The sequence below is a fragment of the Orycteropus afer genome, unplaced genomic scaffold (assembly GCF_000298275.1).
Source record: "Orycteropus afer afer isolate SDZICR_OR568_19922 unplaced genomic scaffold, OryAfe1.0 scaffold00136, whole genome shotgun sequence".
Classification (NCBI taxonomy): domain Eukaryota; kingdom Metazoa; phylum Chordata; class Mammalia; order Tubulidentata; family Orycteropodidae; genus Orycteropus; species Orycteropus afer.
Window position 1 is genome coordinate 6,672,788 of NW_006921723.1, and position 27,347 is coordinate 6,700,134.

The 27,347-nt window shown below is 49.0% G+C and overlaps 1 protein-coding gene across 1 annotated transcript in view; it reads left to right on the top strand.

The window, feature by feature from the left end:
* The window catches only part of PRDM16 (PR/SET domain 16), a 466,689-nt gene that overhangs the window by 222,146 nt on the left and 217,196 nt on the right, over positions 1-27,347 (top strand). The window contains exon 3 of the mRNA XM_042781601.1: positions 3,261-3,311. Within this exon, the coding sequence (XP_042637535.1) occupies positions 3,261-3,311 (51 nt within the window). The remainder of the gene's footprint in view (positions 1-3,260; positions 3,312-27,347) is intronic.

Below are 27,347 nucleotides of genomic sequence, written 5' to 3' on the forward strand. Positions count from 1 at the left end.
TGGTCAATGTCATGAGACAAAGTATATGTGAACTGCTGTATGAAAAGTGAATTTACTCTGTAAATCTTCACCCAAATCCTAATAAAAAAAAAAATGTGGACACAGGGGTGCTTCTGTCCCTTCAGGATGGCACAGAAAGTGTCCCCTTGTGCCTCTCGAGCCCTAGGCATAGATGGGCCAGCCCCTTTCCAGAGCCTCAGGCTTTTTGGAGACCCAAGTGGTCAGCCTCATGCTCTCTCTCCCCTCAGAGTTCTTGCATTGCCAAGCCTCCTTGCTCTGGACTCAGAGGGTGAAAAGCAGACAAATGACAGCAGAGATGCCAGGCCTCATCCAGTGGCCAGAATGAGCCCTGAAGTCTAAGGCTGGCCCCTCACCCCGCTGCCACCATTGTCCAGGCCCAGGCCAGGTGGGGGAAGGGCATCCAGTGACCCTGGTCCTCTGCCATGCCCTGTCTACTCTTCCCTTGAGCCTCTTCTTCTCTGCCTCTTTCTCCTTTTCCATTTATAGCCACTTTCCAAACCACTGCTTCAGAATATATTAAAAGAAACATAAAATCCCAAATTGGTTAGAATTCCCAACATTTAGAAATATGATTGCTTGTTGTTACAGCTGACTCGGGCATGCTGACCACATTCTGGAAGCCTCCCCTCATCCTGTCGCCCAGCCGCCAGGCACTGCCAGGTGTGACAGTGGGATTTAAGGGGTGTGAACTAAACCCTGGGACTCGGCATCACACCTCGGGCAGTCCAGAAGGGAAAACCCAATATATGCACTCATTCACCAGTATGATCCATTTGTAAAGCACTCAGGACCCACCCTCAAAACATCCTCCCTCAGCAATGAACCTGGAGCTTTTAGGAGTAGGGAAAAAAATGCATTGGCTGATTCTGACTCCTGGTGACCCCAGGTGTGTTACAGTAGAACTAAGCTCCCGAGGGTCATCAATGGTTGAGTTTTTGGAAGTAGACTGCCAAGGACATCTTCCTAGATGCCTCCAAGTGGACTCAAGCCTCCCGCCTTTTGGTAAGCAACAAAGTGCTTTGGCTATCCAGGGACTCCTTTGGGACTGGAAAGCAGGCAAGATGCTGCCACTTGCCTGAGCTAAGCCAAGGAAAGCTGCAAGTTGGAGCTCCCAGGACAGAAGAATGATTCAGAATTTCTGGCGGTTTCTCTCATCATTGTCCCAAGCCTCTGGCCAGAGACTTGGGGTGGGGGATTGCATAGAGATGTATAGGGAAGGACAGGAATCACTGGTGCCACTCACAGCTCACTGCTGGGACCCTCATCAGTGGTACTCCAGGGCACCCCTGTGGTCCTGGGTGCTACTGCTTTGTGCCTTCACCTGATTTCTTTTGAGCAGTTTCTTTCAGAAGCATGGAGAAACCTCTACCCCAGGATTCTAGGATATAATAAAAGTACAAGCAAAAACTCTGCCACTTTTGACTTGACACAAAAGAGCAGGTGGTTACTTTCGTGAGTAGTGACAGGGATCTTAAAAGCTAGCAAGCTGCCATCTAGATGCAACGATGGGTCTCTCCTTGTCTGGAGCAAAGAAGAATGAAGAAAACCAAAATTCATGGAAACAATCAGTCCTAGCGACTGGTACACCATCCGACCTGCAGCCTATACAACTATGAGACCAGAAGAACTAGATGGTGCCCGGCTACCACTGTAAGGGGATCTATGTAGGAGATCCTTGATAAAGAGGGAGAACAATGTGGAACAAAACTCAAAATCATTTGAAGGAAAAAAAAAGGGGGGGGGACCAGGTTTGCTGGTCCGATAGAGTCTGGTGGAACCACTGAGACTATGGCCCATAGCTTCCCTTCAGGTCTGGAATTGAACCCACACCTGTGGTTTCCAGCCAAACAGAAGACAGGCAAATGAGTTGAACATTTATCTCAGGTAGATACACTCCTTGGAGAAAACAATCATGGGAGAAAGAAGGGCTGCTTATGCACAGAGAGACAGCTCAGGGGGCAGGAGTGTATGGAGGGATGGACACTGGGAAGAGGTAACTATGGGGAGGAAGTGGGAGGGGAGCTGTTGCATTGTGGTAAACTGTGGTCAATGACATGAGACAAAGTATATGTGAACTGCTGTATGGAAAGTGAATTTGCTCTGTAAATCTTCACCCAAATCACAATTTAAAAAAAAAAAAAAAAAAGCAGGTGGTGTAGCCTCCTCTCACTGGTGATAGCCATGTCTTCTGGGGGCCACAGCCAACCCTGGCCCTACTCTAGCTTCCTCCTTGCTCTTTTGTCCTTGACATATTGTTCAAGTTCTGGTATGAATGTTGGTACTCACCTGAGCCCTGTTCCCATCTGAACTAGAAGCTCCATGAGGGCAGGGGGCATATCTTGACCTTGCTCACCTCTGCAGGGCTTTGAAAGACAAAGAACAGAGGGACCATATCTCCACGTTGCCCATCCCTGCAGGGCCATGCAGAACAAGGCACAGAGGGACCGTGTCTCCCCAGTGCTAACCCCTCCAGGGCTACGTTTGAGAAGGCATGGAGAAAGACTGTGTTTCCACCTTGCTAACCTCATCCCCCGGCCTGGTAGTCATGCAGAACCCTGGCACAGTAACCTCCAGGTGCCCACTTCCCAGGTCACTGTGGAGCTCAGAGGCAATAAAGACAGAGTCCATTATACATTTCAGAACATCTCTGCTGCTCCCCATTGAATTGTTTTGGACATGTGTGGCTTGTCTCAAGACACCTCAGTGTGGGTTTCTGACTCAGTTCTTAGCCCTTCCCTGAAATGGCAGCCATGCTGAGCCATCTGTGTTTCCAGGGAGGTGATGTCTCTGGAAGGATGCATACGTGTTGCTGTTACTAGTCGTTGTTGATTCAGCTCCAACTCATGACGACCTTGTGTAGAACAGAGGAAAATGCTGCACCGTCTTCATGATCCTTGATGTGTTTGAGTCCTTTGTTGTATCTACTGTGTTGGTCTGTCTTGTGGAAGGTTTCCCTCATTTTTGCTGACCGTCTGCTTTACAAACCATGATGTCCTTTTCTAGCGATCAGTCTTTCCTGATGATGTGTCCAAAGTAAGCAATGCAAAGCCCTCAGCAAATAGGGGTAACACTGCTGAATCCCAGTTCTAAACACAGCTCTTAAGTTCATATTATGTAGGATCTGCTTGATCTTACCATTATTATCTCAGAGAACATTTTGATCCAACCCCACTATTTATAACCCCCTTGAGAACAGCATGTGTCAGAAACTAACAACCCCTTTCAAAATTATTTTGCAGCAAATCCTGACTGATTCGGAAGTGTCATCACAGGAGGGCTGCATCAAAAAGGTAGGAGAAGTCGTTTGGTGCCCTCTTCTCTCCTCAGCCCCTGTTGCATTCCTGGTCAGATGGCCCTGTGATTTCCAAGCTATCTCTGTAGTCAGTGATTGTATCGCCAGGGTACACTGCCGTCAATGCATGACCTGTGGACAAATGCATTTACAGAGCAGTGATTTCGATGTAATGAGGTTGGGTGCTTGTTTGTGTGTGTGTGTGTGTGTGTGTGTGTGAGAGCAGGTAGGGGAGTCTCTTCTCTGAGCATCCTAACTCTTGAGAAGGGGGAGAACCGGTACCTGTGGGAACACTATAGGCCATGCAGAAACATTCAGATTAAATAAATGCAGGTCATGTTTATTTAACTATCTTCACTGGATAGTCTCATGAAAAGAATATGGGAGAAAAAGCAACAATTGCCTGCAGATTCAACAAAGCCTTTTGCTGTACTAATAGCTTCCAAAGTCAGCTCGGGCATTGCGTTAAATAAGCAAACCATTAGGTTGAAAGAAAAAGTGTCCGTGTGGGCATTATCTGGTACTTTGCTGACTGATGATGGATAATAGCTGGTTGACAAACATTAGCTCTAAAAGATCCAGAGAGCAAGCTATGCACAGAAAATACACACATCCCCCAGGAAAAACGTGTGCGCATGTGCACGCATACACCCACACGTGTATACCTGCATGCCCATGCCACAGTCTAGATACTAGCATAAAGAATAGGGTCTGGAAATCATCTCCAAGCCTTGAACCCACTCATCAGGTAGTGCTCAGCTTCTGAAGGATGTGTGTCACACACGCACACTCATAAACACATGTACATACTCACATACACTCACACACACATACACTGAGGCACTCAAACATGCACACATCCACATATAGTAACACACACTCATAATGCACATACACAGACACACATGCAGTCACCCTCCCACACACTCACATGTAGTCACACACACTCATGCAATAAGCTCACACACTCACACTCAGACACTAACACATGCACACACTCACACTCATATGCACACACACACACGTACTCACATATACTCATATTTTCACATTCACACATTCACACAGACAACTATTATTATGGATTTTCTAATAAAATTAAAATATTTTCTCTCTTGGCATCTTTGGTTAGAAGTATCACCAAAATATAGCAGAGAAATGCCTTTAATACTGTTGCCCCAGACAACACCAGGAGGCACTACCCAGGTTGTCGAGAGGTGTGAGTCCACACTGAGTAATCTAGTTCCTACCAACAGTTACTTCCCTGGTGTCACAATTGCAATTGATGTTGCCACATGGACCATGTGTTTCAGGGGGACTGTCAGCCATTCGCATAAGACCATCGGAGCCCCAGCTTGAGCCGGGCACCCATGTCATCTTAGCCCTGGAAGTTCATAGAAAGGCCTGTGTTGTTCTGTGAGAATGTGTGCCCTCTCCACTGCTGAGGGCTTGAGCCAGCCATTTGGCAGAGTGATTCAAAGGGTGAGGGGACCTGCCTCTGCTCACCAGGGTGAACTCCAAGACACCTATTTTGGCAAAAACCTTGCAATGGGGACATTATCTGGCCAAGTGAAGGGGCTTCTCGCATGGAATGACCTTTCACCTCATCATCTCCATAACCCATGTGACTGCGTCGGGCCTCCCAGGGCTCCCTTTGTCTGAGCAGACGGTGGGGCAAGGTGTCCAGTTCCCAGGGCCCACTTCCCAGGGCAAACTTGGCCATCCTTCCTTCCAAGTGTCCCTCTGCATGTTATACAGATTTCAACAATGCCTCCTCCTGCCTGGGAGTGAATCTATATCTTCTTAAAGAACATAAAATAGCAACATTAAGCAACTTTCCTGCGTTTCAAAGAATCGCAGGATTTTCACTTCCTACTGACAGGGACCAGAAGTCAACTCTGATCTCTTAACTTGTAGAATGAACATGAAATCTTCACTTTTCCCACCGCAAATATATAAACTGACTCTCTGATGTGAGGGCAGAAGTTCTTCCTTGTCTCTGTTTCTTCTGAATTCATCATCTGGGCTGCTGGGTGGGACTCTGTTGCTGGTGTTAGTTGCTGGTCAATTTGTGGCGACCCCATGTACAACAGAACCAAATGGTGCTGGTCCTACAGCATCTTCACGTCATTGGTCAGTTCAAGTTCACTGTTGGAGCCACTGAGTGTTTTGAGTACCTTCCAACCTAGAGGCTTCATCTTCCAGCACCGTATCAGACAATGTTCTGTAGTGACCCTTAGGATTTTCTTTGGTTAATTTTCAAGAGCAGATCACCAGGCCTTTCTTCTTACTCTTAGACTGGAAGCTCCACTGAAGCCTGTCCAGCATGGCTGACCCTGTTGGTATTTGAAATACCAGTGGCATAGCTTCCAGCATCATAGTAATATGCAAGCCACCAGGATACAACAGACTGACAGAGAGGTGGTGATGTGGGAGTCAGAAGGGGACACATTGATGGTAGCAGGCCGTGGGTACAAAGGTCAAGGCAGATGGTAAAGCATTGGAGTCTAAATTTCACGGGTTGTGAAGAGGCAACTGGTGGACACCTTTGAGCCAAGTGGAAGAGCGATCAGCGTGACCCTCTGTGCTTTTGGATCAGCACCACATTGTGTTGTGGCTTTTCTTTCATAAACAGTGGCTCTGTGGCATTTTGCTCCCATGGTCATTCTCAAGAGCTGCTTGCAGGATGGATGGTGGTGGTGGTGAGACAGCCTTTCATTGTCTCTGACCCAGAGACCTATTTCCAGGTAACCAGTGTGTAGCAGGTGTACTATCCCACTGAACCCAGGCACGTTGGAGGTGCCGGGACAGGCTAAGGAGTCCTGCCACCTCTGCCACACGGAGTCAGAACAGATGTGACCCCTGGATGGAGCCCCATGCTCCCCTCTCCTTCACAGCCATAGTGTTGAAGGTCGGGTAGCTGTGTGTACCAGAGAGGAAGGGGGCCCTTCCACAGGTCAGCCTTTGTGTGGAGATGCTGCTGCAAGACCTGTTGAGGTCCATGAGGTACTCAGGGGAAGCCCTGGTGGCATCAAACTTACCTCTGGCTGTTGAGCCAGTAAGCCTCCCTTCTCTGCCCTAAAGACAGGAGTGGAGAATGGGGGTAGGAGGAGACGGGGTACGGGGTTCGGTGATAATGCATAGAGAAGGTATCTTCATTCAAGCTCTCCAGCATCTCTCACCAGACTGAGAAACTGTCCTACACACAATGGCACACCAACCCCACTGGTTTTGCAGACCCACTCTGAATTTAGACATTATTAGCCCTGGTGAGTCCTGGTGGCACAATGGTTAAGAGCTCTGCCTGGTAACCAAAAGGTCTACTATGGTCATGCACCTAAGGAAGAAAGATATGGCAGTCTGTTTCTGTAAATATTCCCATTGCCATTGAGTTGATTCTGACTCATAGCCACCCTGTAGGACAGAATAGAACTGCCCCATGGTGTTTCCAAGCCTGTAATCTTTATGGAGGCAGACTGACATAGTGTGGCTGGTGTGTCCACACCAGTTAGCAGACAAGTGTTTAACCACTGTGCCATGCAGGACTCCTTCTATAAATATTACAACCTTGGGAAACCTACAAGGTAGTTCTACTCTGCAACTTGGGGTCACTATGAGTCAGAATTGACTTGACAGCACACATCACCATCCAACAACTGCATTTGGAGGATTCCAGTGCTGGCCCAAGGTCAAGGTGGTGGGATGATGGACACTTAAACCTGGTGCCAAGATCTGGAGCTAGGAAGTTTCTTCCCAGAGGCTGTGGGAGGCGCCAGGGCAGAGAGTTGTTGCTGTTAGGTGCCGTCAATCAGCTCCAACTCATAGCGACCCTGTGTACAACAGAACAAAACACTGCCTGATCATGCACCATCCTCACAGTCCTTTCTGTGCTCCAGCCCATCGTTGCAGCCACTGTGTCAGTCCATCTCATTGAAGGTCATCCCCTTTTTCATTTACCCTCTACTTTACCAAGCATGATACCTGTGGTGGTTATGTTTGTGTGTCAACTTGCTGGGCCTGGTTGAGTGGCTGAGCAGCTGGTGGTAGTTGTTCCCCATAAGACTGGCAATCAACTCCATGGTGGGATCTACCACAAGCAGCTGAGTATCTGCCTTTGGGATGTGGTCTGCTTCCTGTATATAAGCAGCAGCTTTCGGAATGGTCTCTAGCTTATGGCACTCTTGGACCCTGCGTGTAGCCATGTCATTGTTCAGCAGCCTGCTATGCTCTGCCAACCTTGGGACTTGCAATGGACTTAAATTAATGGCCTTCCATGTGGTTTGGTAACATCAGGACTGTGACATTTTATTTGTCTACCTTGGGCTTGTTAGCCTCAGCAGCCACTAGATGCCTGAGTGAAGAGACACCTCTAGCTCCAGTGGGCTGGGAGCAAGGGGCAGAGCTGAAGCCCAAGGTTGAAGGGCTTTCACCCAGCTCCTAGAGCCTGGCACTTTGAACTTGGACTTAAAGCCTCCAAATTGTGAGAGAATAAACTCCTGTTTGTTAAGGCCATCCATCCCATGTGTGGTATATTCCTATCTAAGTGACACTAGGTAACCAGAACAATACCCTTCTCCATGGACTGGTTCCTTCTGACAACATGACCAAAGCAGGTGAGATGAAGTCTGGCCATTCTTATTTCCAATGAGCACTCTGGCTGTACTTCTTTCAGGATGGATTTGTTCTGGAAGTCCATGGTAGTTTCAGTATTCTTCGCCAACACCACAATTCAAATGCATCAATTCTTCTTTGGCCTTCCTTATTCATTGTCCAGCTTTCACATGAATATGAGACTATTGAAAATACCATGGCTTGGGTCAGGTGCACCTTAGTCTTCAAAATGACATCTTTGCTCTTTAACACTTTAAAGCGATCCCTTGCAGCAGATTTTCCCAGTGCCATACAAAGTGATTTCTTGACTGCCCCTTCTATGGGTGTTGATTATGGGGCTGAAAGAGATGGGACTAACAGGCAAAGACAAAAGAGGCCCAGACACAGGGGCCAGGGAGACCAAGTAAATAAGCCTCTATTCTTTCCAAATAGAAGATCCCACCTTACAAAGAGATGTGTTACCTACAATCTGCAGATAAAAATGTCTTTATTAAATAATTGTTAAATACACTAGGATGCTATTTAAGGACTCATTAGTTGAATGCCTTGGTAATGGGACAAAGACCTTCTGGTTCCCCCATTTTGTAGTTTGGGGTATAGTGTGTGGCTTTGGACCTGCATGTGATGGGTGAGGGTTCTGGCTGTGCTGGGGCCTCTGAGCTGGCACTCTGGAGCTTGAGGTATACCATATCATCTTTAAGAGGAGGACACATTTCCTCTTCTCTATCTGCTTTGGTGAAGCAACAACACCTAATTAATGAATTCAATCAGTGGGCTGGCAAATGAGATGCAGCAAGGTGATAATTTGTGTGAGTCTTGGTGATAAAGCCTAAGGATTAGAGGACCAAGTGCTGGTGTGTGTGTGTGTGTGTGTGTGTGTGTGTGTGTTAGATAGCTCAGCTATTCACCAAAGCTGGAGAGGTTCATGGTGCTGGACCAGTGGGATTGGATACCTGGGACTAGAACCCAGCAGGGGAGGGACTACCCTATGCTCCTCTGTCCCCCCCCCATCTTCTTGTCCCCTCCATCCTCTTGACCCCCTTCCCTGCTTTTCCTCATGCTGAACAAACCCCATCGTCCCCCCCAAGCCTTGCCCAGCCCTCTGTCCTCCTGTCCCCTGCACGCCCTTCCCCTCCATCCCATCTCTCCTGCACCCTGTTCCTGCATCCCATCTCCCACATCCTCCATGACCTCCCTTGTTATTTTTCTCCTAACTTCCTGAAGTACCCCCTGCCCTGTGCCCAGCAAGCACCTCCATCCTTTAAGGCAGCCCCTCCCCCATCCCCTACACACCCTCCACCCTCCAATCTCTCCTGCCCCCTATCCCCTTGTCCCCCTTATTTCCCTGTACCTCTCTCAGTCCCCCTGTCCTCACAGTCTCCCTCCATTCCCATAGCTCTGTTCCCACAGCCCCCCCTCACCTTTGCATTCCTCTCAGTCCCCCATCCTGGTACCCCCTGCCCTGTCTCCATACCCTCCTTGTTCCCCTCATAATCTCTGTAACCCATCAGCCCCAAGCTGTGGTACTGGTGATCTTCAGAGCACCCCATGTGCTCACCCCCACCCCATGTGCACCACCACCCTTGCCCTGCCATCTCCCATGCCACCCTTGTGGGTGTGCAATCGGCTCTTCCCTAAAAGTCACTTTGGCCACAGCTAGTCCACTGCCCTCTTCTCGCCACCATGCCGGGACCTCTGGGACTGACTCTCCATTTAGTCTGTTTACTTAGCGGGAAAGCCCGGGGCTCCCGGAGAGCAAACATCTGCGGGAGATAATCTAGCCGGTGTCCATCCATCACTCGGGCGCCCGGCTCCCTGGAGAGCCCGCTGGAGCCCGTAATAAAAAGGCCGGGTGAAGAGGCTTTGGGGACGAATAAAGAGGCCTGTTAAGGGCGGCTGGAAATGGATGGAAGACATTATTAAGGCTCAATGGCCGTCTTATCAAAATCCAATAGGATAGACATTTGGCAAAAGGCTTAAATTTATTCTTTGACTTTCTGGAGGGCTTGAATTTATCCAGTAACAAGAGTGCCGTCCACCCAGGGAGATGGTATCGGCTAAAAGAATTCTGATTCAATCTCTTTGGTGATACGGAAAGGGGGGCCTGGTGCCCCGACAGCCTTTCCCTTTGTCCCACTTTATCTTGTTTTCTTTTCCCCTCTTGAAAGGAAGGACTTGTTAATACAGTACAACTGGGGCGAGAACGCAAACCAAAGGAAATGACCTTTTATTCTTTTTATTTTTTTTTTCTTCCCTCCCCCCTCCACGTGCTTAAAAAACAAACAAATAAACAAACAAAAAATTGAGGATTTGCAGCAGGAGGTCTAGGCTAGGGAACCGCAAAGTGCCTTTCCAGAAGCTGCAGAGAACCACAGCTCAGGGCGCAGGGTGGTGAGGGCCGGGGGTTTAGGAGAATCAAAAATAAATGGAACTAATAAAGCCATATGGCTGGAAAGGGCCGGTGATGGGTCCATAAATCTCCCCCTGTTATTATGACGTACAAAATGCTACAGGTCATAAAAGTCATCTGACATCCCAGCCCCACGCTGTCCCAACAGGGTGATGGATGGAGAATTATGATAATTTGTGAAATGATTATTAGGATATTAGAGCTGTGGCATGTCCCACTGGACTGCCTTGAGGACGTTTTCTACAGCCTGACCCAGGCGGAGTGGCATCTAGTCCAGAGGTCTCCTGGGTCACTCCTGTAGGGACCAGGGGGCTGACTGAGGGTGTGGCTGGGAATAGGAGCCCAGCCAGCTCCAAGGAAGCCACATAGCAGAGACAGTGGGAAACTGCTAATTTTATGCAGCAGTGCTAGGACATGGCCACACACCGGGTTTGAGCTGGTGGTGACTAAGCTGTGACTCTGGCTGTTTGCAGAAGCGACTCCTGGCCTTGCCTGGGCCGGTGACGCTCAGCACAAAGCCGCAGCCACAGCTGCAGCCACCGAAGCCGGGATTTCTGCTCAATTCCCTGCCGCAGGGTCTATTTTGTTTTGTATTGTTTTCTTGCTCAGGGAAGCAGAGGCATTTTCCTTTGGGTGAAGTGGGATGAGGGCAAGGAAAGTGAGAAATGGGGAAGCCTGGGGTGGTGAGGTCTTAGAACGAGGTGCTAATATGCCGTGCTGGGTCCAGAGTGTCCTTCCTGGGACTAGAAGGTCCCCTGTGGCTGCCCTTGGCTCCCTGGTTAGTCTTGATTACAGTGAGGTCTGTTTAGAAGCTCTTTCCTCTGTTGCCTTCATCCCTCCAAGCCAGTGTTGCTCAGAATCCATGACCCCCCTGCCCCCACCCAAGCACTATAAACTATGGGTCACCTACAAACATGCTTTACTGAAAAATTTAAAAAATCACATCCGAGTCCCACGCCTTCAGAACACTGGACCCCAAAACGATTCATTTGCATGCGGCATCCGTTATGTCTTCATGAAATCAAAGTGTGCTTAGCGGCCACGCAGACAGCCACGAGTTGATTTTAGTAATCTTTGCCTGAATAGCCTCGCTTCGTCCCTGTAAGCCCCAGACAAAAAGCTGGACACTGGCTGAAAGCCCTTTGAGACCACTGCGCTCTTTCCATTGTGGGAAGGTTGCTGATAAAAGAGCCGGGAGTCCATTAATTCAGTGAATGAACATATAGTAAAGTCAGTCCCCTCCAGAGAACAATAATGTTGAGGTCAGCCTCCGTTGCCATGGAAACTAAGTACTCCTAAGAAGTTTGCATCCTTGATTTTGCTGAATCAAAGCCTGCCAAGTGGAGAGGTGTAATGCGGCCGAGACCAGCAGAAAGTCAAAGCACGCCACCTTCCCGGGTCCCTTCCTGCAGCAGCGCTGGCCCCAGCGGCTCTGGGGACGCTGGGCTGCTGCGCGAGAACCGAACACGGCTTCCAGCTCTTTCTTCCAGCGCCGGCCCCTCCCAGAGCTCCCGTTTTCACAACTGTTGACACAGCCTTATCTAAAGAGGCGGTGACTTGAGTGGCCCGAGAGCATAAATCAGGCACAGGGAGTGGGGCAGAGGAGCTCCCGTACCCTCTGCCGTGGCCGCTACTGGGCGGACTCTGACCCCGGCCACTGCTCAGCACCTGAACTTGCCACCTGGATGCAAGGGCAGTTCCACTGTGGCTCATTCGGGCACTGATAAGGGTGATTAATGGCCCCTTAGCGTAGCCCAGGGTGAGTTATGGGTGCAGACTTTATAAATGCAACCTTTTCCCCCTCCCTTCTAAATTGAGTTAATTCCTCTTCCCTGCCCCCTCCCAACCTCAGGATCCTTTAAATCAGCTGAACCATCAGGTTAGGCTAGGAGAGGGTGGCTAATTAATTTCCCTGCAGTAATTTATTAGCTCAGCTGCGGTGTCCTATCTGGTTATGTTTCTGAGGACTGTCTCATCTCAGCTATGCTTAGCCAGGCCTTGGCTGGGCTGGGGGACAGGGGGCTGGGCAGGCCCAGGAGGGGGCTTTATTCAGACCAACCCTCAAGATCTGGCAGGGACACTGAAAGTTACTGGGAAGGGGGAAGAGAGTTTAATTTGTCCTTTTTTTTTTTTTTTTTAGTTTCTTTAGGTCATTTCTTAAGATTCTTAGCTTACTGATTTTTTTTTTTTTTTTTTAATGAGAAAGAGATGAACCCAGTTTTCTTCCTCACCCCAGAAGGAGGATGTGGGACATCCTCCTGGAAGACCTGGGGTGGAGTGGGGGAGGGGGTGCACCTGGGGGTAAAGGTCAAGAGGAGGTGGGTGGGGAGGGTCCTAGCTGATGGCAAGTAGGGGCTCCTGTCTCAGTGGCCACCCGAGGCCTCCTCTAAAGGGCCCAACAGCAGCCTGGCAAGATGTGTGAGAGCAGGTGGCTGAAGAACCATCCCTTTCCCCCTGTCCTGCTGGTGTTTTCCCCCAAATTCTAACTCTCAACAGCAGACACACACCACACATTTCAGAAGGACAGGCTTGGATCCTGAGACGCACCAGCCCAGATAATAAACGAAGCGGCCTCCTCCAGCAACCCCTTCCCACCCATCCCAACCCTTGATCCCTGCCTGCCACTGACAGTGGGGCCCTGGCCTTAAACTCCCATCTGCCTCTTGGCGCCCTCCTCTGCAGAACGGGAGATATCCACAGTGTTGAGGACCTGGAGTTGTTCAGGAAATGAATTGGATAAGAAAATAGCAGAGAATCACATCTCTGAGCCCTGCCCCAAAACAAACAAGCAAAAAAAACAAACCTGTTGCTGTTGAGTCAATTCTGACTGATGATGATCCCATGTGTTACAGAGTAGAACTGTTCCACGGGATTCTATTGGCTGTCATCTTTACAGAAGCAGGTTGCTAGGCCTTTCTTTTACTGCCCAATGGTGGGTTCGAACCACCAACCTTCATGTTATTAGCTGGATGCAAACCATTCGTGCCACCCAGGGATCTCCTGGCCCATTGGGCCTGCTTAGTTAATCAGCTGCAGTGGTGCCACTTGCTGGGTGCAAAGAATGAGGGCCCAGTCAGCCCTTGGTGTTGCAGTCGCCAGCCTTGGGCCAGGGCATCAGGACTCTGTCACAGATCCCTGCCCCTGAATGTGGTGTCACCATGTGTACAGAGCATTCAAAAGAGACTGCGTTCTGTCCCTGGGCTCCCCTTGTCTCCTTCACACCTGACCATCCTCTGAGGGTGCCCACACGATCCCTTGCCGGGGGGTAGGGAGGATCTTGGGCTGGTCCCCAAATAGTCCCTGCAGGAGGGTGTTAGATGAGGCTGCAGGCAGGACTCCTCTCGGCTGGCTGCCCCGAGTTTTGAAGCAGGATTTATTGAATACATTACCGGCTTTATAGGAGCCAGATGGTAGTGTCAATAAAATCTGTAATCTTCAGGTGGGCGCAATATTGAGTTAATTAAATTGTGCCGCACTATTAGGAGAGAAAAATATATCAGCTCAGAGGCCTATTTAGCGTCTTCTTCTTTAACCGTGCAGACATACACCACAGCCGCCAGGTGGTAATTGGCTTGGGTGGGGAGTTCCCGCCCTCCACCGGTATGCAGCCTCCAAGGTGGAAAACGAGATGTTGCACCTCCCTGTGCATTCCCTGCAAGCACCTCGGTTGCAATGATTATTATCATTTTGAATGTAAACTTGACTTCTGGGTTTATAAGAACGAGCATGTCCTGTGCCGTATTCCTCTCCAGGGAATGGACAGCAAGGTGCATGGGCACCTGAGGACTCCTGGGGCCCCCAGAGTCTGGCCACCTCCAGACTTCATGCTGTTGCCCTCCTCCCTGTGGCTCACCTCCCAAAGGTGCTTTTCCAAGCTGGATTCTGGATGGATTTGAATGGATTTCTCTCAGGGGTGCTGATTGAGTTTTCAGGCCAGGAGAACGAGGCCCCCATGGCCCCAGGTGACGTTTCCACTTTGAGGGGCTCTGGCTGTGCAGCTGCTCCTCTGGGCGGGAGGTGGGAGGTGGTCCATGGCACAGCAGTTTTCAGGCAACCCTGAGTGGGCCCTCGGCCTGGAGTAGGGTGCAAAGCCTCTGCATGACATGCTCTACACAGCATTTGGAGATGGAAAGTGGGGCCTGATCCCCCTGCAAGGCTGCCTTTGGGGTCTCTGAGGTTGTTGAGAAGTCCCCTGCCTTTAAAGGAGGTGCCTGCCCTGGGGCTGAGGGAAGTAGGCAGTGGGATGGGGCAGCAGGACCTAGTGAAACCTGCATATCTGCCAGCATCCAGGTTTGTCTCCAGTTTACCAACTCTTAAGATGTGACACTGGTTTCCTGTTAGGTGCTGCCACCACAGGTGTGGGAATGCCAGCGGGAGGGGTCCAAGGCAGGGCCCAGTGAGCAGCTGGTACTGCTACTAACCTCCTGCCCTAGCTCCTGACACCACGTTCTTAGCTCCCGCATGATCTTGGGCTGACTATGCATTCAGTCCTGGGTTGAGATACAGGGTGTTGTGTGTTGGGGGAGAGAGGTGGGCAGTGAAAGAAAGAAGGAAGGAGAGCAGACAGGCAGATGGTTATGAAGAAGTGAAATTTGGCCTCCCTGGTAGCATAGTGTCTAAGGCATCTGACGGCTAACCAGAAGATTAGTGGTTCAAACTCACCAGCCACTCTGCAAATGGAAGATTGAGCAACCTACTTTTGTAAAGATTTACCGCCTCGGGAACCCAATGGGGATCACTATGAGTGGAAATTGACTCAATAGCAGTGGTTTTGGTTTCAGTTTTGTCCAAAGGGAAGGAACTCTGGTGGTGTAGTTGTTAAGGCATTTGACTGCTAACGAAAATGCCAGTGGTTCAAACCCACCAGATGCTCCGTGAAATAAAGATGAAGCAGTCTGCTTCTCTAAAGATTTGCCACCTTGGAAGCCCAGTGGGGGTCACTGTGAACCAGAATCAACTCAATGAAAGTGAGTGTGGTTTGATTTGGTTTTGTCCCAAGGGGCTTGTCCTCAATCTACTCAATACAAGCTGTGCCAGGCACTATAACAACCATCTTGCTGCTGCTAACTGCTAATGTCTATTGCTAATGTCGTCAGTATTTTGAGAACGCCATTTGTGGGATGGTTAAAATGGTTAACATGCTTGGCTGCTAACTGAAGAGCTGGTAGTTCAAGTTTGCTCAGCAACACTTGGCAATGTGCTTCCGTAAAGATTAACATCCATGGAAAAATTCTACTTTGTAACACAGGGAGTCTCTCCATGCGTGAGTCAGAATTGACTTGACAGCAACTGGTTTGTTTTTGTTTTTTCATAATTTGTCTTATTTTCTATTGTTGAACGTCTACACAGCAGAACATACATTGATGCAACTGTTTGCACACGTGCAATTCAGTGACATGGCTTGTGTTCTTCAAGTTATGCAACCATTCTCACCCTCCTTTTCTGAATCACTCCTCTCCCATTCACATGAGGTCACTGCCTCCTTAGCTTCCTATCTAACCTTTCAAGTTGCTGTTGTCAGTTTGATCCCACATGGATCATCCTTTAAAAGAGCACAGTGTTCAAGGCAGACTATTTTTCCTGATACTCTCCAGAGCTCACTTGCCCCCCACTGCTGCACACAACCAGAAAGCTCCAGGAAAGTCCTAAGGTGATTACCATAAGCAGCAACCCCCTCTGACCCACACTGGGCATGAAGCATACAGGGAAATTAAAACTTTATTTTGTTAAGCCTCTGAGGCTTTGCAGGGTGTTTGTTATTGCAGCAGAACCTCACTTAACCTGACTGATTCATTTAGGGAAATTTTTTGCCTTTTATCCAGTTCTGCATAGTTTCAAAATGTCACTCACTCAGTCACCCATTCAGCAAATACTTACAGGCACCTGCTATGTGAGGCACTATTCCAACTTGGCATCTACAAAGTGTCTACCCTCATGAAGTCTACCTTCTCCACAGAATCAGTGACCTGCTCCAATGGACCTCTGAGACCTCTGTTCTTTGTGCTCCTGAGTCCCTAGGGCAGCCAGCTTCGATGCACCAAGTCAGATACTCCTCCTGACAAGAGTTGAGGTTCTTTGCTCTGTTTATTTTAGGCACCAATGCCCATGGCAGACTTGGCGATGTCCCTGAAGTCGGTGATTCCAAGGCATCCCTTTTCTCAGCAATTCCTTTCCACCTCCTGTTACAGAGAGAGGAAACTTGTGAGGATAACAAATTGATTTTGGCTGGGAGTGGCGGGATTCTTAATTTAACAGATTCAATGTGAGTGCCCGTTTTCTTATTTAATAATATGTCCCTCTTTGAATAATACCCCCTTTCAGCCCCAGTCCCTTTGTATGCTAACAGGATTCATTACTCCACCTGACACCCACTTCCATCAGCCATAGAAGGGAACAGTTTCTTCTTACCCAGTTAACAAGATGTTTCTCCAGTCCAGTGTTGATAAATTAAGTCATAAAAAGCAAGACTTATTATTTCACGTTGGAACCTTGCCTCTGTTATTTCTGAGCAATGGCCAAGACTCAGAATATTAGCCACAGAAATGTTTGCGTTGCCGGGGGTGGAAAATTATCTCATAAAAAGAGTCTGGTGTGGTGTTCATCGCGGATCCACTGACAGAAAGAGAGATTCAAAAACAAAAGGGCAATCCCTCCAGCCATGCCAAGGGGCAGGGGGAACCCATGCGTTCTTGAGCTTTACTTGGGAACCTACTATGCACTAGGGCCAGGCTGGAGCTTTTTTTTTTTTTTCCTTTTTGCCTGCCCAAGGTTACCAGGGCCCCCAAAAGGCCAGATAATTATCAGAAGGGAACCTGAAGCGAGGGCACCCCAGAGAGCTGCAAAAATAAAACGAGGAGGAGGAATTTTGAATAGATTTCCTCCCTTTGTGTTTCTGTTTTGGACAAGAAATGCAGAGGCAGAAGAGAAAGGAACTGGCAAGGTACAGAAAAACATCAAGCCAGACCTGGAGAGGCAGATTGGCAGCCACCCTGGGGAGGGAGGCTAGGGTAGGAATGTGAAGGGTGCCCTCCTCCTCACCTGGCCAGGTGCAGCCCTCCAGAAAGGATGGGCCCCAGGCAAGCGAGGGGCCTGCATCTCCTAGCCCACCCATGACAAGGAGTAAGGCAGGCACACACAGAAGGTCCCAGCGCTGCAGTGGGGCACACTGTGAGTCATCGCTGGTGCTGAGGTCACTGCTGAGTGCCATGACTACCTACTGTCCAGTACAATGTCAGCTACATTGAGTCTAACACGCAGAGTGGCCCAGGGTAGCAGGGGCCCATGTGGCATGCTCAATGCTGTATCATCAGAGCCTGACCAGAAAATCAAGGGAGAAATCCCAGGTTGCATCTGGCGAGTGCTGACCATATACTAGGGGCTTCCCATGTCCTGCCTCTGGGATGTCTCACAACAACCCTTTCAGGAAGCTGATCTCTCTCTTAGCATGTTTTTCAACCAGGTGCTATCGACTCTGACTCATGGAGCCCCCATGTGCATTAGAGTGGAACTGTGCTCCATGAGTTCTCAGTTGCTGATCTTTTTGAAGCAGATCACCTGGGCTCTCTTCTGAAGCATCTCTGAGTGGATTCAAACCTCCAACCTTTCAGTTACCAGCCGAGTACATTACTGTTTACACCACCTAGGGATTCCAGAAATAGTTGCCATTCAGTAGATTCTGGCTCATGGTAATTCCTTGTGTGTCAAAGCAGAGCTGTGATCCATAGGGCTTTCAATGGCCAATTTGTCAGCAGTAGTTCACCAGGCTTTTCTTCGGCACCTCTGGATGTACTTGAACCTCCAACCACTTGGTTAGCAGTCAATTGTGTTCACTCTCTGCACTGTCTTCATATGGAGATGAGAAAACTGAGGCTCAGGCTGATGAGTCATCCTCCTAGGAAGGTGACAGGAAGGAGCACATTTGGTCTTGCACCCCAAAGTGTCTGGGTCCCTACACAGATTTTCCAACTCAGGGCTGTGTGTAAAGGGGACCCAGCACCACATTTGAAGGGCAAGCACAGTGAGGCAGAGGCTCCATCCTCAGTTCAGGGTGTCCGAGAGAGTCGGTCCCCACTGGCCCAGGGTTGAGGGGATGACTCTCATTCCCAAGCATCATGAGTGGCATGTTGGTTGCCTTTGCTGATTGTTGCATATGTCATGGTCTCTCCTCCTCTGTTACTGCAGCAAACACTATGACACACCCAGGGTTCTTCTTTATTAATTACCTTTTGGCCCCCAAAAGCATCCTCATAGTCTTCCTCAAAGAGCTCACCCTCTTGGTACCCAGGCTCCCACATGGTGCATCATTAGCAGTTTATGTAAGGGAAAGCTTCATTCCTCTCATCGCGCCTCCTCTCGGGCCCCTCAATACCCTCACTCAAGGGGAAACTCCACTGTTCAAACAGGGGCAGGCAGCCTTAGCTGTAAGAACCCAAGCACGTGGCCCTGCCCTGCGAATCCTTCTGGAGTTGCCTTGATTCCTGTGGATCTAGAGGACAAATGCCAGATCTAGCCTCAGAAGCCTTTTTTGGGGGTTGGGGGGTGGGTGCTGGGTCCAGACCCCAGAGGCTGCCTGTTTGTTAAGCCTCATCTGAGTCTGCTCAAGCAATACCCACAGAGGTCTTTCCACAAGCAATTTCTGTGGGCTTGGGAGATTGAAGGGTGAGAACTTCTTGGAAGACAAAGGACTCTATCAGAGGATTTCCTTATCCTTTTGGCCCCTCAATTTCCTCCTCTGTGAGATGGAGATAATAATGGCCTCATATGTTTGTGGCAGGATTACATGAGTTTATAGGAGTAAAACACTCAAAATAACACTTGGACATGTTTAGGGCTCAGAGTGTGACCAAGATGGTGGTGATGATGGTGGTAATAGTAGTGGTGGTGGTGGTGCTGCTGCTGATGGTATTGGTGATGATGGTGATGATTATGATGGTCATGTGATGATAGTGATGGTGATGATAGTGGTGGTACTGATGATGGTGGTGATGATTGTGCTAATGGTAATGATGGTGAAGGTGATAGTCATAATGACATTGATGGTAATGTCAACTGATGGTGATGATGAAGATGAAGTGAGGATAATGATGATGGCTGTTGTTGTTGTTAGGTGCCATCAAGCAGGTTCAAACTCATAGTGACCCTATGTACAACAGAATGAAACACTGCCCAGTACTGCACCATCCTCATAATTGTTGCTATGTTTGAGTCATTGTCGCAGACACTGTGTCAATCCATCACGTTGAGGGTCTTCCTGTTTTTTCAGTCCCTCTATATTATCAAACATGAAATCCTTCCCCAGTGACTGGGTCCTCCTGATAACATGTTTATGTGAAACAAAATCTCACCATCCTCAGTTCTAAGGAGCATTCTGGCTGTACTTCCTCCAAGACAGATTTGTTAATTCCATGGTATATTCAATATTTTTCACCAACACCACAATTCAAATGCATCAATTCTTCTTTGGTCTTCCTTGTCCAGTTGTCACACGCATAGAAGGTAATTGAAAATACCATGGCTTGGGTCAGGCACACCTTAGCCCTCAAAATGACATCTTTGATTTTTAACACTTTAAAGAGATCCTTTGCAGCAGATTGGCTCAGTGCAATGTTGTAGTTGTTGTTATGTGCTGTAGAGTCGGACTCGACTCATAGCAACCCCTCCTTGGGTTTCCGAGGCGGTATCACTACGAAAGTAGATTGCCCCATTTTCCTTCCGAGGAGTAGCTGGTGGGTTTCAACTGCCAGCCTTCCGGTGAGCAGTCAAGTGCCTTAGGCTATCTGATTTCTTAGTGCCTAAGGCATCTGACTGCTAACTAGAAGGCTGGCAGTTCAAACCCACTAGCCACTCCTAGGAAGGAAGATTGAGCAATCTACTTCCATAGAGATACCACCTCAAAAACTTAAGAAGGAGTCGCTATGAGTCAAACTGACTTGATGGCAGTGCGTTTGTTTCTTGTTTGGTTTGCTTCCATGGTCATTGATTGTGAATTCAAGTAAAAGGAAATTCTTCACAACTTCCATCTTTTCTCCATTAATCATGATGTTGGTTATTGGTCCAGTTGCGAGGATTTTTGTTTTCTTTATGTTGAGATGTAATCTATACTGAAGGCTGTAGTCTTTGATTTTTATCGGTAAGTGCTTCAAGTCCTCTTCACTTTCATTAAGCACGGTTGTGTCATCTGCATATTACTTGTTGTTAGTAAGTCTTTCTTCAATGCTGATGCCATAATCTTCTTCATATAGCCAGCTTCTTGGATGATAACGATGTTGCTGATGATGGTGGTGATAATGTTGATGGTGATCAAGGTGATGGTGATGATGACTGTGATGATGGTGATAGTGATAGCCCTTGAGATCCCATCCAGATACAATCATTACATAGGAGAACCAAAGAGCCCAGGAGGGGACATAAACAGAGAGACCAGAAAACCACAGGAGCTCCAGTTCTGGCTCCACGGTGACCTGGTATGACCTGGAACAAATCACTTAACCTCTCTGGGCCTTGCTTTCTGACTTAGAAGCACAGAGCAGACACTCTGTACCTCACTTGACTTCCACAGCCAGGGAGGACCCCAGGAGATAAAGAAGGGAACAGTCCTATCGGGAGTGCCTCATAAACATGAGGCATTACTAAAAGAAAGGCCAACGGGAAGAGACGCAAAGAACGCTCATAAATGTCCCCCATACACTTGCCCTCGTAGATGACCTCTTACCCATAGAAGCAGACCGTGGGGAGTTAATAAGAAATACAGGACTTCCTGCAAGATAGCGAGTTAATTGTGAGCCGTGAATTACTTTTTTCCTTTGAAAAAATGATGTAGTCGGGTCAAAATATTTTTGCGTTTCAAACACTTGAGTTCCTTTGTCCTTGGGGCTGACATGACTTGGTTTCCATGCAGCTTCACAATGCATGGAAACATCTTTTAACTTCCAGACGGCCCTTACTGATAAGCCCACCAATTAATAATGTGAGTTTGAAAAGCTGGAGAGTGGGTGAGAAAGCAAAGGCCTTTGGGAAGTCTGTTTACTTAGCAGTGAGAGTCCCTTTTAACCCCTCCAGTAAACAGGCCCTGGAGCACAGGTATTGAACCGAATGCGAGACAATGACCTGTACATAGACAGTCGCCCCCGCCTACCTACCTCTCTGTACTCTGGGAGCAACTCCCAGCTACCTCTGAGACCAGGCTCCAGGTGTTACGTCCAAGCCTCCAGTTAATGTGCTGTGGCTTGCTCATGGTAGCCTGGAATCCCTCATCCCAAGACAGACAGAGTTTGGGAGAACCAGCCTTTCCTTTACCACGTGCTCCATCCTCCCTGTCAGCCCCAGCTCAGGTTTGCTCAGCTGACAGTGGGTCTCACTACAACCTACCCAGCTCCCTGGTCAAGGGTCCTGTTTGGCTGCCATTCTGGGCCATGCAACATCAGGAGGAAAAGAGACAGTGCTGGAGTCTCTTTGCCCCCTATCCTTTCCCAAGCCACCTATGCTGCTGAACAGGGACACTGTTTCTAAAGGAAAGACAGAGAAGTAAGGTGGCCCAGGTATTTGGCTCACATTTCTTTGGGCACTTAAATTTGAAGGCTAGGCAAGGGGCCCACACCTTAGGTCAATCAATGCCCAGTCTATAGGTGAGGAACCTGAGGTACAGAGAGGTGTGTCATGTGCCCAGTGTTACACAGATTTTGAATAGAGCAAGAGGCTGCTTAACAAGCATTAGTTTGTTCAACCAATGCATTTGTTGGATCAGTTGAGTATCTGATCTCCAAAGACCCCAGAGCCTCCTTCTTCCCCTGAGGGGCTTGGTATTATTCTATTGACACATGGGAAAACAGGGCCAACACCCCATCTGAAACTTGGCAGGAGTGTTTCTTATGGCAGAGCCACCCAACTAGGCAACAAACCCAACCAAGAGGAGCTGCAGTCTCACCCTAGACCCGGGCAGACTCGGATCAACCAAACTGTGATGTGGACATGTGCTGTCATCCCCATCGAAATCTGTACTGCTGGGGCCTACCCTGATGTACCCACTACCCACCATTCCTAAGAATGGGCAGCTCTTGGACACCCCTGCCCCTGAAACTGGATGATAAGTTTGGCATCTCTCCCGAGAGGCCAAGAGGAAGCATGGTAGTTCAGAGAGTCCAAAGAGAAAAATCCTACTGAACACAAAAGTACTGGTTGGAAGCTTGGGGATTCAGGGAAATCCCAAAGTGATCGTGAAGATAGCAATAATAATGACAACAATAGAAAAAAAATGAGGTGAATGTGTGCTGTAGGTAGTTTTATGTCAACAGCATGCTTGAGTCGAAGTCAGTCTTGCTGGAACCCCAATGAGGACAGCAGCAGAGTTGTGGCTGTCACCATGATGGCAAGTGTTGACGACCTTCTAAGCACTTTGTTCCCTGTGAGAATGAGTTACTGGGCCTCTGAGCTCAGCACTGGGCAGGGGGATAAAGGAGGAGCTGTCTTTAGGTGAAAATGCTTGCCATGCTGGTGGGAGGCCTCTCTGGCCTTGCTGCCGCTCTCTCAGAGGTCAGCCCATGCACACTGAGAGTAGTCTGACCCTGGCATGCAGGCCCCGGAAGGTTCTTCTGCTTGGGCTTTTGTTTTTGTCTTTATTGTGATGAAGTATATTTAAAAGAACATTTGCCATTTTAATCATTTGTAAGTTTACAATTCAGTGGCATTCATTACATTCACCAAAGTGTCACCACTCCAAACAACTCAGTGCCCCATCAGCAACAACTTCCATTCTCTCTTTGCCCTCCTCCCTGGCAACCACTAATCTACTTTGGTTTCTGTTCATTTACTTTTTCCAGATTTTTCATGTAGGTAGAATCACATATTTGTCCTTCTGTGTCTGACTGACTTCACTCAGCATGATGTTTTCAAGGTTAATCCACGCTGTGGCATGTATCAGAACTTCATTTCTCTTTATGAGTGAGTAATATTCCATTGTGTGAATGGGCCACATTGTGTTTATCCATTCATCTTTTGGAGGACACTTGTGTTGTTTCCACTTTGGAGCTATTGTGAGTAATGCTGCAGTGGACATTAGTGCACAAGTATCTGTTTGAGTCCCTGCTTTTGGGTCCCTTGAGCATAAACCTAGGAGTGGAACTACTGGGTCATAAAGTCGTTCTATGTTCATCTTTTTGAGGAATCACCAGACTGTTTTCCACAGTGGCTGCCTCATTTTACATTTCCACCAGAAATGCACAAGAGTTCTAGTTTCTCCACATCCTCACCAACACTTGTTAGTTTCTGTTGTTCTGGTAACAGCTGTCCTTGTGCATGCGATCCTCTGCTTGTTGTTCAATTGCATTTGTCTAAGGGAAGACTATACCGAGAACAAATTCATGAATGAGGACCAGCCGTGATATCCTGATCACTGTATGGAAAATTCAGGACTGGCAGGAATACTGGGACAATCCTAAATATGTAGGAAGCACTGCTCTGCTGCTGGACCCCATCAGTCTGCTCCAGCTGAGGCCACCTGTTTCCAAAGTCCTGGGCCACCCTGCCTGTGTGCTGCAGCCTGGTTGGCCAGCATTCAGGCACTCAGCACAGGGCTCAAGCCACCCTATCTTCTCCCCCAGTGGAGCCCAAAAAGAAGCCAGTCCAAGCATAGCCCATCCTCTAAAGAATCCATCCTATGACCCCTCAGTGGGCACCATGGTCTGGGCTGTGGATCTCAATTGTACTCCCAGCCACCATGTCACTGGGCCAAACCTGAACTTCACTCTAGAAAGCCTACCCCAAAATAAGGTTGACGTAGAGGAAGAAGCTCCTTAAATAATTCAAATGAGAAATAAGGTGGAATTTCCAGCATCTTATAGACAAGCAAGTGGTGGTCCAATGGCAGAAGCAGGGTATGAACAGTATTGGTTCATTGACTTGCTGCTTCATTCATTGAGCAGATCTGTGACTTGTCCTCGTGCTCACACCACCCTTCCTGGACCTCTTTTAACCCCATGTCATCTGAAGGATGGTATCCTCCTTGCAGACAAGGGATCAGATACACAAAGAACAGGACTGTGCCTGACCCTGCTAAGTGGCCAGGCTGGACTATTGGCTGACTGCCTGCACAGTCACTCCCCACATGTGTTCATAGAGCACAGATTGGCACTGGGTCTGTATGGGCTCTGTCCTAGTGTCCAGGAACTGTCATAACCAAGTACTACCAACCTACACACCACCCCACTGCTGTCTAGTCCATAGTGACCCTATAGGACAGAGTATAACTCCCCCATAGTGTTTCTAAACTAGACTGCCACAACTTTCTCTTGTGAGTGGCCGATGGGTTCAAACCACCCACCTTTTGGTTACTAGCCATATACTTTAGCCACTGCACCATGAGAGTTCCTTGCACTACCAACAGGGAGGCTAAGGCAATGGGTCTGAGTCCTCTGATGCTTTGGTACTGGGACCAGGGGAGAGGGGAAAAAAGATGGAGGCATGCAAGTCTAGTCACTGGATGGAGACTTAAGATCATGAGAACAATGAAGGCAGAAACAAGTTTTTGGGACATCAAGATCATTGGTGACCCTGACAAAAGCAGTTTCCCTTGATGGGGAGAGAAGCTACACTGGTGTGGGGGAACGATGGTGGATGGAAAGAGTGAGGTTACTGGGTCTGAGAGGGGAATGAGCAGAGAAGAGAAGAGCAATGGGAGGCAGGCCAGGTTGATGAGAGTCACTGGACATGCTGTCAGGTACATCCCTCCAGAGATGGGGTGGGTGTTGCTCAGGAGCCAGAGGAGGAAGAGTGTGGGACTGGATTACCCAAGATAACAGGGTTGGAGGATGGACGGGGCAGGCAGGACGAGGAGAAGTGGTGGGGAGGTCAGTCACCGCCTGCCCAATCACTTGGGTTTCTTCTGTAAAGAGACAGGCATGGTGACTGGCAACTCACAGCAACTACAGGAGGGTCTGGGGGTCCTGGGAGGAAGACAAAGATGCACTAGTGCCTTTGGGAGAGGGCAGGTCATTGGCCAGAGGAGCTTCTTCCTGGGGCAGGGTTGCGTGGTGGAGACTGGAACCTATAACGAAGGCAGCCTTGCTCTGGGAGCACCTGAGATGGTGGACAGTGGAGTGCACCCTGATAGGCCCAGGAGTGGGCTGATGGTTGTTTCAGGGGTGAAGGCTAAGTCCCCTCTGAACAGGCAGCAGTGGGGCCACACCAAGCACCTGGGCCATCAGTGCCATAAATCCTCAAGGACTCAGGTTATCTGTTTCCAGTCAGGGACCCCAAATCCTTGAGAGCCCTTGCATAACTGTGTGGAGCTGGACTGGTGGACTGGTTCCTTCGGAGCCTGGGGGTATGGTCAAGGGGCGTGGCCAGGGAGTCCTGCTGAGACGCCCCCCCCCCCCCCGCTGCCACCAACACCAGTCCCTTAAGTCTGGACGCGGCTGCTGTGGCCTCTTCTCATTAAGTGGCCCAGCCAGGGAGGCAGGCAGCCATGTGTTTAGTCAGCAAGAACCGCCGTAATCCGCGGCGTCATAAATGCATATTTAATAATGGCTTTCTGCTCCGGAACTCGGCTGCCTCAGAGGCTCAGCAACTTCACTCCTCAGTGATAATGAGAAGTTAATAAAAGCAGGATTTTGTGCAACGCCAGCCCCCTGACATCTTAATCTTTATTAAAGAGACATAAACTACACCAGGACCTGCAGGGCAGCCCGGCACAGCCAGACACTAGGAGAGCCACGAAGGTGGCACACAGTGTGAGCGTTCCCAGTCCAAGAGCAGCGTACTCGAGCCAGCCCTCCTGCTTACCTCAGCAAACTCCTCTAGTCACCCACGGAGGGGCCCCTGGGAGACTGGCGTGAGCGAGACAGTTCACATCTGGAAAGTAAGCAAATTAGGAACCTGCTTCTGAGGCACTGCTGCTGTTGTTACTGTTGCTAGCTGCTGTTCTGTAGGACCCTGACTCACAGGGACCCCACCCACAGGGGAAAATTCTCGCCTTCCATGTGCGAGACCCAGGTTGGATTCCTGGCCAGTGCACCTCACACACAGCCACCACCTGTCTGTCAGCAGAGGCTCACGTCTTGCTGTGACGCTGACCAGGTTTCAGCGGAGCTTCCAGACTGAGACAGACCGGGAAGGAAGGCCTGGAGCCCTACTTCTGAAAATCAGCCAGTGAGAACCTGTGGATCACAGTGGTCCGATCCAACCCACCCTGGGGATGGCAGGACTGGGCAGTGCTTCTTTCCATGGTATGTGGGGTTGCTGTGAGTTGGGGGCCAACTTGAAGGCAGCTAACAACCACAATTACGGGATGGTTCTTCGACTAAGGGATGAGGTGCTTACTGAGCTCTGCCAAGGATCAGAACTCAGCCTCTCTGTGTGAGGTCCAGCTGTCCTTATGGACTGAGGAAGGGCCCACACGTCCTCTGCTTGAACACCACACAGGACAAGCCAGCACTGAGCAGTGCCCATTTCAGTGCCTGCGTTCTCCTTTTCACTGTTAATTCATGTAACATAAAGTTAACCATTTTAAAGTGTCTGATTCCATGGCATGTAGTACATTCACTATGCTGTGCGGCCACCCTCTCTATCTCATTCTAGAATGTTCTCTCACCCCAAAAGGAGGTTCTGTTAGCAGTCACCACTCCCCATCTCTCTCCCCAGCTATTCTATTCTGTCTTTACGGATTGGCCTGTTGAGGAAATTTCCTGTAAATGGCATCATACAGTATGGGCCTTTTGTGACTTCCTTCTTCTGCTCAGCATAATGTTTTCAAGGCTCCTTCATGTCACAGCATGTATCGGGACTTCCTTTCTCTTTATGACTGAGTAATATTCCATTGTGTGGCTGAACCTCATGGTGTTTTCTGTTCATCTGTTGATGGACACAGGGGTGTTTCCACCTTCTGGCTGTTGTGAATGATGCTGCAATGAACATTGGTGTGCACGTATCTGTTTGACTCCCTCCTTTCAATCCATTGGGTACACACTAGGAGTGGAATTGCTGGGTCATGTGGTAATTCAGTGGTTAAACTTTGAGGGACCA